The following is a 13,130-nucleotide window of genomic DNA, read 5'->3' on the forward strand; positions in this document are numbered from 1 at the left end:
ACGAAGACTTCTGCGTGAGTGGCACAAAACACAAGAGGATAAGGTTATAACGGGCTTCAGAAGTGGACCCCACGTAACCTCCCTATAAATACCCCTCTCTCCCAAGTGAAGAGAGAGGCCGAAAAACACTGAGAGGAGAATAGGAGAGTGACAAAGAGATAGAGAAAGTGTAAGTGAAGTTCCTCCTGCTATGCAGGCTTATATTGGTCTCAAAGTCATTCGACTATTTCTGTAACCTTCATACATATAATGAAAAACCCAAACCGGTAGACAGAGTTCTGAGTGATGAATCGTATAAGTTAATCGTTTCATCTATATTCATGCATTTACACTTTATATGTTCAATTCGATACTTATGGTACATCATGTTCGTACATTTTATATTTCATCCACTATTTATCTTATTGTATGGGCCAAGAACAACGATTGTAGTTGATGAGACGAGGAAGAGTATTAGAACTCTGAGTCAAGGATTCGACATAACCTATCCATTCCCCTCAGGCGCAGCTTATTTACTGTATTGTCATGAGTCTGCGCGCATTATTTGTGAATACTCAGATGACACCAGACCTTTGTGTTCACAAAAACATGATCGTAATTAAACCCATGAAAACAAGATTCACGGTTTCTATTGTTCGCACACAGAAAGAGAAAAAAAAAGTTTTAAATACATCCAATAATCATCGTAAATACATTTTGGAGAGAGGAGAATAAATAAAGACTTACTTGCGACCTGGATGTTAAAACAAATCTTAGAACTATAGAAAATATTTTAACTCCATTAGATTAGACTACAAACATTATAAGAGATAGAAAACCTACCTGTTTCTCGGCAATAGCGGTCCTTCAAACAGTTACACCACACTTTGCCTCAAATTTTTTTTTGAAGCATGATATTTATTGATCTATTAAGGGTCTATTACAAGAAGGTATTGAAATACATAAATTACGATAACATGACAGAGAAACAATATGTGATAATCATTCTTTGGTTTAGAAATGCATCGGGGATAGATGAGGAGGTTGTCAAAAGTCTGCAGGCCTTCGATAAATGTTTTCCACAAGAAAAGCTGTATTTTTGACGGACACATATGAGTCCGGAGGTTGGATGTTGGTGATGGGTGTCGATGCAAATTATCCGAGAAGAAAGACTGTCTACATCTTTGTTCTCCCGTGTTATCCATATCTTCAACCTGATATTTAGTCTTGAATTTGAGTTGAAGTAGTATCCAAACTTCTGACCTTTGGGATCTAGATTTGAAAGCTAGTACTACTAATACAAATGTTACAAAACTGAAACCAAGATACAATCAGAGATACAACGAAAGACTGTTACTGCTAAAGAGATACTAAAGATACTAAACTGAAAGGAGCTGAAACAAATACATACTCGACTACTTTAATAATTTGCTGAAAGGAAAATACAATGAGGCCAACAAAAACTAAGCAGAGGTGACAGATTCGTCGACCCATTCATACTAATTGGATTTTGTGCTTGCTTCCATAGGAATATGAAAGAAAATGTGAGGTTGCAGTAAGAACTGCCAGCTGATGTTGGAACCCAAATCCTTTGGAAAGTAGACCCGAGCATTGGTGTAGAGGTGGAAATATGCTGAGTTGAGTATCATGGATGCTAATTTAAATCTAAAAAAATGTTATCTCAGAGACTAAGGAAAAATCCAGTTCAAAATTATCTCCCAAAAGGACCAAGCAAATCAGAAGAGACAACTACCAGGATAACTAAATATCCATGGTAGAAAAACTAAAAACCAAAAGAATCAGTTAAACCTTAGCAACAAAACATAATTTCAGAAAACACAGAGCATAAACCAAAACAAAACAAAAACACAAGGCATAGAGAAGAAAACCAACATGAGAGGATTAGGTTTCAAAGAAAAAAGGGTTTTAGTGCGGCTGTTTATTTTATTTTCTTTTGTTTTGTGAGATTAACAATAACCCCAATCTCTTAAACATCCTAGGAGAACTTTACAACAATATTGGAGATTTTATTTTTATTTTTTTCTTTCTCAAAAGTCCACGACCATTATTGTGGGTGGAAAAGATTGTGAGAACCCAAAAACTAAGGATACTACTAAACGATACACATTTTTGGATAAGGGGATTTTACATTTTCTCAACTTTATTAATCCATTGGTCGTTTTTTTTTTTCTAATTTAAGAATCAATTTCTAATACTTGGTTTGATATCTATGTAGACATGGATCTATGACCACTACCCCAGTCTGAAATTGGCAGATGTGAACACAGCATGGGAGAGAGGTACACCGAGAGGAACAAAGTACAAGTTCACAAAGAACCGTTCAAGGACAAAGGAGCATCACTTGGTTAGCTTGAGGGAGAAATTAGACTCACTTAAGGCCTCAGAGGTATGCTTTGATCCATACAAGGAAGACCGAGCTAGTGGACATATAGCGGGTCGTTCCGAGTTGTCCCATTATTTTGAACCGTTGTGGCACCTCACAGGTTATGTGATGTACAATGGCTCCAGGGTGATGCGACAACATGGTTCTTGCCATACAGTACCATGGCATCACATAAATGGCAAGTTCAAGTTGGACGTGGAGCATATCGAGTCTAACCAGGACACCATCAAGGTAGTTTATTCTGGTACACTATCTGTTACTGAACATTGGGATAAGAGGCAGTACCACTTGGTGAACACTGGGAGAGCTGTCAAACGAGGTTATGAAAATGCTCCAGGATATATGGAGTGGTACCGGGAGCATTTACATCTTCGTGTAATCCGTGAACTTAAAGAAAAGATGACCTCAACGGCTTCCATTTACAGATGTATCATCAAAGAAAAACCCCCGAGTTATGATAAACTGGTGCATATGGTTATGACTTTTCCCTCTAATATTACGATTCAATTTCTTAGGTGAACTCCATTTGATGTTTTGTCAATTAAAAAAACAGGTGAATAGGTTCAAGTTTTCGTCCAAATGGTACGCTGATTGCATAACGGCTGGACAACCTGTGCCAATTGAGAAGATAAAAAAGCACAGGGAGATGATTGATAATGTTGATAATGAAGAGTATGCAGCTGAGTTTGGGGAGAAAGTGACGAAGAACCCGCCCAAAAAAAAAGCATCAAAGGCGAACAAAAGATCTCAGGCTTATTCAAGCTCTCATGTTGAAGGAAATATTGATGGAGATGAAGGTGATGTTGGTGATAATGCGGGTCGTATGGATCGTGTTAAGCGTTCTAAAACTTTAGTTAACAATACTAAGAAGAAAACTAGGTGATAATGTGTTGTTCGATGTTATGGATTATGTTTTTTTAACAGTTTCTTTCGGATTATGGTGTTTTAAATACTTGTTTTGGATTATATGTTCTTAAGTTTATGGGTTATGAATGCATTTTGAGTTAAATTTATTACTTGATTGTCTGAAACTGCTGAATTTTTCACCATAATAGGGGGATACATATCAACTTTACTTACCGATTCTGGTAAATTTTCAAAAAATTGTGAGATATGTGAAGAATAGGTAGGAATGTTATCAACCTTAACTACCGATTTTGGTGACTTTTCAAAAAAATGTCAGACAGGTCTACAATTGGAAGTACAAATATTAACCATTTCTACCGATTATAGTGGTTTCATTTTTATTGTTCTTCTGAACCTAAATACCCTTATAATCAGACACAATATTTTCTCATTGTCTACCGATTAACGTGGGGTTTAAAATCAGTAGATTAGGTGAATTTCATAAGCTACCGATGAAGGCAGTTCCCAAATTCGAAAAATTGAGATTTTTTCAAATATCAATTTTGGGGCAACTTCATAATCAGGAGACATGTTAACTCCATGTCTACCGATTATGGTAGTTCCCAAATTCGAAAAACTTGAGATTTTTTCAAATATCAATTTTGGGGCAACTTCATAATCAGGAGACATGGTAAATAAATACCTTCCGGTTGTAGGTTCTTTTCAAAACAACAAAACTTTCAAACTACATATGTACACAATACCCTCCGATTATCCTAACATCTACCGATTACTAAAGTAAATTACGGATTGTGATTTTATGTACCGATTATGAAGGGTATATTTGCCAATTCGAAAAATCAGAGATAAAGTGATGGCTTCATTTTAGGATTAGGTGACCCTCTTTTGTCTTATTAGTCGTCCCTAATTCTCATAGGGACGCCAGGTAGAAAATAACCCAACACCCCCTCCCCCTCTAAAACCCTTACAAAAATCCTTCACCGTTATCGTTCCAACTGCATCACTTCCCTCACTCCCAAAACCCAAAATGAAAACCTTAAAAATATCTTCAATCCGCCATGTCCGTCTCTTCTCCACTACCAACACCACCACCAATTCCTCTTCTTCCATCTCTAATCGTGTAGCTAGATCGGAACTTCAAAGAGAGTTTGATCCGGACAAAGCCTTATCTATTTACTCATCAGTCTCCGACCACTCTACTCGGACTCGAGATCTTACTATTAAACGCTTATTAAAATCTCGTCGTTTTAGTGACATTGAAAAACTCATCGAATCTCAGAAAAAGAGCCCTAAAATTACTGAAGAACCATTTTTATCAACCTTGATTAAATCTTATGGTCGTGCAGGAATGTTTGATCATGCTCTTCGAACATTCGATCAAATGGAGGAACTTGGTACACCGAGGTCAGCTCTTTCCTTTAACGCTCTTCTAATGGCTTGCAAAGCTGATCAGGTACCGAAATTATTCAATGAAATCTCAGAAAAATATAAAATTTCTCCTGATAAAGTTTCATATGGCATTTTGGTTAGATCCTATTGTGAATCTGGTTGTCCTAAATCGGGTTTAACAGTTCTGAAAGAAATGGAGGAAAAAAATGTTGAAATTACTGCAGTTACCTATACAATTCTATTAGATGCTTTTTATAAGAAGGAATGTATTGAAGAAGCAGATAAAATTTGGAAAGAAATGGCTGAGAAAGGTTTGCTTGATGTTACTGCTTTCAATGTTAGAATAATGCAAACTCACCTCGGGCCAACGGAAGATGTTCTGTCGTTGATTGATGAAATGAAAACTTTGGGGTTAATTCCAGATGCAGTTACTTATAATAATTTGCTTATTTGTTATTGTAACCATGGTTTGATCGAGGAAGCTAAGAAAGTTTATGAAAGTTTTGCGGAAAACAAATGTGTTCCAAATGTTGTAACGTTTACAAATTTTATCTATCACCTTTGCAAGAATGGAGAGGTTGACAAGGGTTTTGAGGTTTTCAAGGATAGCCTGAAGAGAGACAAGCTTCCTAATTTTACAAGTATGAAGTATTTGGTTCAAGGCTTGTTTGAGAAATCGAAATTGGAGGAAGCTAAGCAAGTGATCGACATTGCTAAGAAGAAATGTCGACCGAACTTTTTAAATGCTTGGAAGAAAATTGAGAGGGATCTTGGATTGAACGGGGAGAAGCAGCCTCTTCCTGCAGAAGTGAGAATTTTTTGAATCTGAATGGGTCATATTGACGAAGTTATCACTAGTTACACTACTGCACAAAAGTGATATTAAGGTCAGTTAAATGGAAACCTTTTTATAACTTTTGTCTCAAATAGCTCTGAGTAGAAAATTTAACTTAAATCTGAATTGAAGTGGTACATGGCTTTCTGATTACTTCCTTTTTTGTATTCTCCATTTGTACGGGCTCAGTGAGTTCTCGCTCGACCTTAATTCCTTCCCAAGGAATTTAAATCCTTCCTTGTTTCCAACATATTTTTCTATCCCAACAACAACTCTAGCAGCTCTTCAGCATTCTTAAGTGTTGGAGGAGTAATGGATGTCGATAGCAGCAGATATTGCTAGTCTCGCTATGAGCTAACCAAATATAACGTGATCTTGATATCATTCCATTAGTTCTGGCACTTAAACAATCAAACACAAAATAGGATATGTATTATTTAGTAATCTCGCCTCTTCTCCATGAAACCGATTCAGAAGATAGCCTGACTGACAGCTATTTGAGGCATAAAAAAAGTTCTTGCAAGAGAAGAGTACTCTGGAACAATTTCAATAAATGTGGTTATGCGTATTAGGTAAAGGAAAGAAGGAAATATTGCCATTTACTTCCCATTTAATGCTCTCAACGAACCAAATAGTGATGGAATTCAATTTGTGCAGTACACTGGTCTGTCTTTTCGGGGTAAGCGTTTTCATTTACTTCTCATTCTTCCTGTTCTCTTTCTTTCATAATAACAAACTTATTATCCCAAATCTCTGTCAAAATCTTGAATTTAAACAACCCTAATAAACGAAATAGTTTCAATTTGTCTTCAGAATTTGATACTCTCCACTAGGATATGATTTTCATAATTATTTATTAGTGCAAAGAAAGCATTTAATAAGAGATACTGGTTTTATGCACCTGATCAAAAGGTTTACATTGAGAAATGGATGTTTTCAATGTAGATGGCGAAGAGGTCATCACAAAAACTTGTTCTACCACTAGAGAATCTTTGGCTGCTTTTCAATCACCTGTTCATGGTCGACACAGACGCTCGAAAAGGTCGTATCACTCTTTTCTTATTTATGAATTTCTCAACCGAAGTTATGAGTGTTCTTCTTTTGTGTGTGTTATCTTGAAAAAACTATGAACTGTATCTTGTTAGTCTCTGTAAGTTATGGATGTCATGTATAAATCTTGTCGGTTCCATGCTTCTCCGTGTAGAGTTGTTTTCTTTTTCTGAAAGATCAGTGTGCACATTGATTTTATAATTATCTCATTCGAAGTATTGGATGAGATTTCACTAGGTATGCCACTATTTAAGTTTAGATCAATGTGTTATATTCATCCTTGTAATCCCTAACAAAGAGACTAATGCTTTAAAACAATACTTTTTCAGTTCCACAATAGTAACATTTTCCGATATATATATGGGATTGACACTCTTAGAATAATGGGGTTCCTGTTTCAGTTCTAGTGACAGAAACTTGGATGTCTCAGCATTTGGAGTTTTGCATGACATCAAGAAGTCCTCGAACCTAACACAGGTAAAGATCACTGGTAACATGTTGTGCATTCACCATGTTTTCTATTCTCTGGCAGTACAATAGGCTCATGTTACTATGACATGCACGTGACTTTGCCTTTGCATATTACATAAGCTAAGAACCTGAACTTTCTCGTCCCTATTCTATATACAGGATGTGCGTCCCAAGAGGAGAAATCATAGAACACCGAGTCCATCTCATCCAAATACTGGTGGTACTAGTGCTAGTACCAACTCTCTCTCGAACCACCGGGCCTCCTTGGAGAAAGATGTAAGTAGCAGATGCCCACCTCGTAATTTGCTTTAAACTGTATGCTAAGTTTGGTGAGTTTTTGTATTTAGATGAGAATACTGCTAAGATCCTTGACCTCGTCGGGAATCTCCGTTTTTTGTACGCTCTTTTATTGGGAGATGATTATGTTTAGTGAACTCATGTATCTTTCTAACAAATTTAAGCACCATTAAGTGCTTACACAGAAGCATGTAACTATACCTAGACTCTAGTAGACAACAAGTATATTTGTTGGCCAATCCAAATTTTGTTTTTGGACATTTGTTATATACGCTTTTTGTCACTACAAAAAAGTAGATAACCATATATAATTAAATCACAAATGCAGAGTAGCTGGTCATACTTATATCTTTCTTTTAGATGTTATGTTTGTTTCAAATGATTAAGGGTTTGGGGGTATGTTAGGATTTAGATTTTGACATAACGCGGTTTGGATTTAGTTAATAGCAAAAAGCAGAATAGCTGTCAATATATCGTCTTTGTTTTGGATTTTTAACTAGAGTTGTGCACTCAAGTTGGTTCCAGGGACTTCTAATGCTAGAAAATATAGAAATGGCTGTGAATTACAAATGGAACCTTATAGTATACTGTATAGGTAAGTTATGCAGGCTCACAGTAACTCCGACTAAAATTTATAATATACTTCTGGAGACTGCTTCAACAGAGAGTAGTATTCGTAGATGTCAGTTAACATTAAAATTTAAAATTGACAGTTATGATTACATGACCACATACAAAAAAAAAACATCTACTTTATCTCGGAAAACAATTTTATGTATGCCCTTTCCCCTTGGATAGTACCTATGGTGATATTTGATGTATGATTTCCAGATTGAGCTACTACAGTTACGTTTACAGCAAGAGAAGTCCATGCGTGTGGTGCTCGAGAGAGCGATGGGTCGAGCTTCTAGCACTTTATCTCCTGGACACAGACATTTTGCTGCCCAGGTATTTATAACTTTGAATGAAGGAATGCCAAACAGCTTTCTCTCAAATATATATATTTCACAAGACAGTGCAAATGGTCCATTTATCTACTTCACAGGATTTCTGAATAAGGATTTCAGCAAGTAATTGCAAATTTGAAATGACTTATATACTAAGAAGGTTATTGGTAAAATCAAAGATACTTTGGTGAGGCTAAGAATCAAATTTAATGCTCGTAATCCATTATGGACCGAACAGGTAGTATGAGAGAATTAGAAACTGTTTTGTCATTTTAGCAGACAAGGTATATTTATTAGACCTATTTTATTTATTATTGATGTGGAAATGTAAATGCTGTTAAGTTTTCAACTAGGCCATATGAGCTAGAAATTAGATCAATTATGATAAGCGAAGAAAACTAGAGGAAGCCTCTTATGCTGGAAGGCCTTTGTTATTATTATGTGTAACAACTTCTTGCATTTCGTTATATGTTATTAGTTATTACTGTTGACATGTGTCTTTATGGAAACTTTTTTATCTCCACCATTCTCAGCATGTTTTTAGGCATTGTAAAAAACACATGCAATAATTGTTAGTCAAAAACTGGAGGTAGGGAATGCAATGAGAAAAGATTCTAAGAAAGTCGCACATTTACAACCCAGAGAACATGCAGGCTGCACCCATTGCATCAGGTCAACCTAATAAATACAAATATAGGATATGTATAAACCATGTCCTGCGGGCGAAACAAAAGACTAAAAATTCCAGCTCTCTGAAAATTTGACTGGGGTCAACTCAGGAAGCATCTGCATTTACCATAGAAATAATCCTCCTACCCCTGTCATATGGAGATCGCTTTTCGTTACGCTTTTGCTGAAATTTTCAACGTAAAGGGTTTAGTTGCAAATGCCAAATGATACACTTGTACTTGTGCAGGCTACGGAATTAATAGCTGAGATTGAGTTGTTGGAAGAAGAGGTTGCTAACCGAGAGCATTATGTTCTTTCTCTCTATAGAAACATCTTTGATCACTGCCCTAGTGGGGCATCTACTCAACCAAACTCAGGCATGACCTCTCCTGCTCACTCGAAGGATATAAGAAAACATCCATCCATAATTTCAAGTGCATTTTGTTCCTCCTCAAAGAAGATCCCTTTGCACACTTTCCAATTCCTCACTTCTATTAAGGACTGCAAGAAAAAGAAGGTTCCATTGCATTCTAAGACTAACCATGCTTCTACGGTGGGTGGCCGAGTTAACCTTCCTGCTGGAAACACCAGTTCGGATCCTAACAAGGTATGAGATGGTATAATTTTTGAAAGTTAGTTATAAGCCTCTAAACAATACTTGGTAGTATCTATTATATCAAGTTTTAGTTAAATAAGTGAATTTAGCTTCTTCCTGTTGTCATGTGATCAAGGTTGCATTTGTAACTGTTGTGCACATAGAGCATGTTACTTTAAAGAACGAAGCTCGAAAACATTGTGTATAAAGGAATATGGTGTTCGGATATCAGAAGATATGATGACAGTAGGACAATATCCTTTTGTTCACATTTGATATTACAGCCAACATGCTAGAGTTTCTTAACTTCATCTGAACAATATACTCCCTCCGTTTCACTAAGATAGGTTTGTACAGTTTTTGCACAGAAATTGTATAGTGTTATTAATGTAGCAATTTTTCTCATCTTTATCTTTGTTTTACCTTTTGGAAAACTTTATTTTCGTTTGTATAATAAACACAACATTCTAGGACACAACATTCTAGGTAATGCACGGTAAGTAAGGAAACTTGTGTTTTTATTTCTATTCTAAAATGGAAACAATCCTATAATTTGAAAAATTAAAACTAATAAAATAAGATGATATTAGTGAAATAGAGGGAGTGGCATATAGCTTATAAACTTGTATTTCAAAAACAAACATTACAATTAGATTCTCTGGACCTGAAAAACTCCACAAGGTGGGAAATTGTTTTCTTACCTAGATTTAGTTGCGTGAGTTCAAGAAATTATTGCGTGTTGACCTGCAAATTTAAACGACTAGCTCATTGCAAAGGCAGTTTGATTTAGTCTGTTTTTCCAACTTTTAAGACCAATAAGATGACCATAATAGTTATGGATCCTAAATTGTTTGGTTTTTCGAGATTGAAGTGGACTATGGCTGGTGCTGATCAAGTTGTCCATCCTTGGGGTTATGGCCTATCTAAGAGCCTGCTCTTTATCATTTGTCTGCAGGTTCAGAGGAAAGCACCAGGTCTGGAGAAAACATCTTTAACACGTACATTTAAAGATCATCTTTACCAGTGCCCCAGTAAATTATCTGAGGAGTTGATCAGGTGTATGGCTGCAATTTATTGCTGCTTACAGTCCCCGGTGTCCAAAAACCCAGAAAAGAATCGTTCCCCTCTACTTTCAAGATCATCTACTAATGTGGTCCTTCCAAGACGTAGTATTGGAGAGGATAGGGAGTGGTCTTCCAGTTCTACAGTGGAAATATCTTGCATATCAACAGAGAAAACCCAATTTTCTCGTATATCTTAGGCCATCAGCAACTACAGGTGAAATTTTCCGTCAGGAAAAATTGGTATTCAAGTTTATTTCTGGTACACAGCACAAACTCATGTATGTTGTTTCCATCAGGGGCCACATTGTTGCCTAGTATCATGCCATCCTTTTGCGTGTGTGCTGTATACCATACCGCTATGCCATCCTTTTGCATGTGTGCTGTATACCATACCACTAATGGAGCTATTTTACCCTCTGCTTCCTCTGTTTTATCGACGTGTGCATGACTGCTAGACTGACTAGAAAATGTTTCTTTCTATCTTCATAATGACAGACTTCTAGTAGAGCAACTTGAAAGGGTGAACATGCATCAAATGGGAAGGGATGCCCAAACCGCATTCTGGATCAATGTGCACGATTCTCTTGTCATGCATGTAAGGCTTCCGTATCTGAAGTGTTGTTTTTCTTCTTTTTCTTAATTATTTGAATTATCTCATAATACTCGGCGACTCTGTAGGCTTATCTCGCTTATGGGATCCCACATGGGCCTCTGAGGAGGTTGACATTGTTTCACAAGGTAGTGCACTTCTGCTTTGAGGTCTCTTTCGCAAATACTTTCTTTCTATATAGAAAATAGGTGGTATCTAGTATTTATGGGTCACTAAACCCCTTGCTCAATGTTGTTTGTCTGTTTAGTGCAGGCTGCTTACAACATTGGAGGACATGTAAATAGTGCAAGTGCCATTGAGCATTCAATATTCTGCATCCGTACCCCTCGTATTGGTTGGGTATGATTTAAGTATATCATTCTTTATCTTATACTTTCACATGCATGAAGATCGCCTTAATGAACGTGAAGTTAACTAAGTGGTTATGGTTTATAATTACCTCCTGATATTTTCTCACCAGAGAAGATCATTCTAGTTGAAAACTGATAATGTTGTATAATGATTCCCGCATTCATTTTGTGTATTTTGCGGTGCAGTGGTTTGAGGCCATTATTTCAACTGCATTGAGAAAAAAGACTAGAGAAGATAAACAACTCCTTACTTCAAGATATCCTCTACAAATCTCCCAACCACTCGTATGCTTTGCCCTCTGCTCTGGGATTTCTTCTGATCCTGTGGTAATATTTCCTACAAACCCTTTTTTCTTTTCATCCATCATCTGATCCTGATTGAGTTTTGAGTCTAGTCGTCTGGATTTGTCTCAGTTAATACCGGCATGACATAACATGAGTCATCTTAGCTATTTGTTTTCGGGACCAACCCACTTTCTGTGGTTTCCCATTAATGGCTGTGCAACTCAAATTTAGTTTTGTCAGGAGCTGATGCGAGCATTGAACTGGATCCTACTGAACAAGACCCTTTGTATACAAATTACAGAACTACTGGAATTTTATAGCAACCATGGTTAAAATGACTAGAGAAAACCTTAGACTTCACGACCTTAGTAACTTGAATCTGCTTCATGTTAGTTAACTCCTTCAGAACTTGATTCGAGTTATTGTTGTTAAATCTTTACCTTCTAGTATAACCACCCCCACCCCCACCCCGGGTCTGATTCGAGTTATTGTTGTTAAATCTTTACCTTCTAGTCATACTGAAACCAGCTTTCCTCCTTGATTATGTGCAGTTGGTAATGAAATTCATTGATTCCTGTAGGTTTAACCCTTTTTTTTTTTTTCCTTTTTCTGTACATATAGCTGAGAGTATATACAGCCACAAATATCAAAGAGGAGTTGAATGCAGCTAAGAACGAGTTCCTTCAAGCCAATGTGTTGGTGAAGAAGTCAACAAAAGTATTTCTACCAAAAGTGCTCGAGAGATTTGCAAGGAGGCTAATATATGCAGCAGCGCGAGTAGCTCCGATGATCTCCTCAGCTGGGTAGCGGAGAATGTCGACAAGAAACTCCAAGATTTGATCCGGAAGTGCACACATGATGATAACGATAAAGTGAAGAGGAAGGCATCACAGATCATAGAATGGCTTCCTTACAATACCAAGTTCCGGTACACTCTGTCAAAAGACTTGACAGAAAAACCAGTGTGATTTTGGATTTTCTTCCTTTACATAGCTGCAGTCTCAATGTATAGGGCCTGAAGGTAGAGAGTCTGAATTCGTATTCTGTTTCAGAATTTGAATAACAATATTATGTGGCGAACATGGTTATCTGTTCATAAATATGATCCATTTCGAACTAATAATCTCCATTTTGATAATTGCCCCCTTCTTGATTTGTCCATGTGAAATTGGGGGAAAATAAGCTCAGGATAGAAGAGGAAATGGGTTACAAATCAAGAAGGGGGCAATTAACAAGAAAAAAAAGGTTCTTCCCTGGAATCTTCTATTAAAGTGTAGTCGCACTTTGCGGGATTTGTTCATCTAGTAATCGGATTTGA

At 36.8% G+C, this 13,130-nt stretch overlaps 1 protein-coding gene and 1 pseudogene across 3 annotated transcripts; both read left to right on the forward strand.

Moving 5' to 3' along the window:
* Positions 1-4,223: 4,223 nt before the first annotated feature.
* On the forward strand, positions 4,224-6,930 carry LOC113322579 (pentatricopeptide repeat-containing protein At4g36680, mitochondrial-like). 3 transcript variants are annotated; one of them, XM_026570701.1, is made up of 3 exons: positions 4,224-5,526; positions 5,664-6,153; positions 6,420-6,930. In XM_026570701.1, the coding sequence occupies exon 1, from the start codon at positions 4,278-4,280 to the stop codon at positions 5,460-5,462; it is 1,185 nt and encodes a 394-aa protein (XP_026426486.1). In that variant the 5' UTR covers positions 4,224-4,277; the 3' UTR covers positions 5,463-5,526; positions 5,664-6,153; positions 6,420-6,930. The 3 variants fall into 3 exon arrangements, with proteins under 3 accessions (XP_026426486.1, XP_026426487.1, XP_026426488.1); XM_026570702.1 differs by having other exon boundaries at positions 6,047-6,153; XM_026570703.1 differs by lacking the exon at positions 5,664-6,153.
* LOC113322578 lies at positions 5,517-12,929 on the forward strand (annotated as a pseudogene).
* The last annotated feature ends 201 nt before the right edge of the window (positions 12,930-13,130 follow it).

Source organism: Papaver somniferum, chromosome 11, assembly GCF_003573695.1.
Source record: "Papaver somniferum cultivar HN1 chromosome 11, ASM357369v1, whole genome shotgun sequence".
NCBI lineage: Eukaryota > Viridiplantae > Streptophyta > Magnoliopsida > Ranunculales > Papaveraceae > Papaver > Papaver somniferum.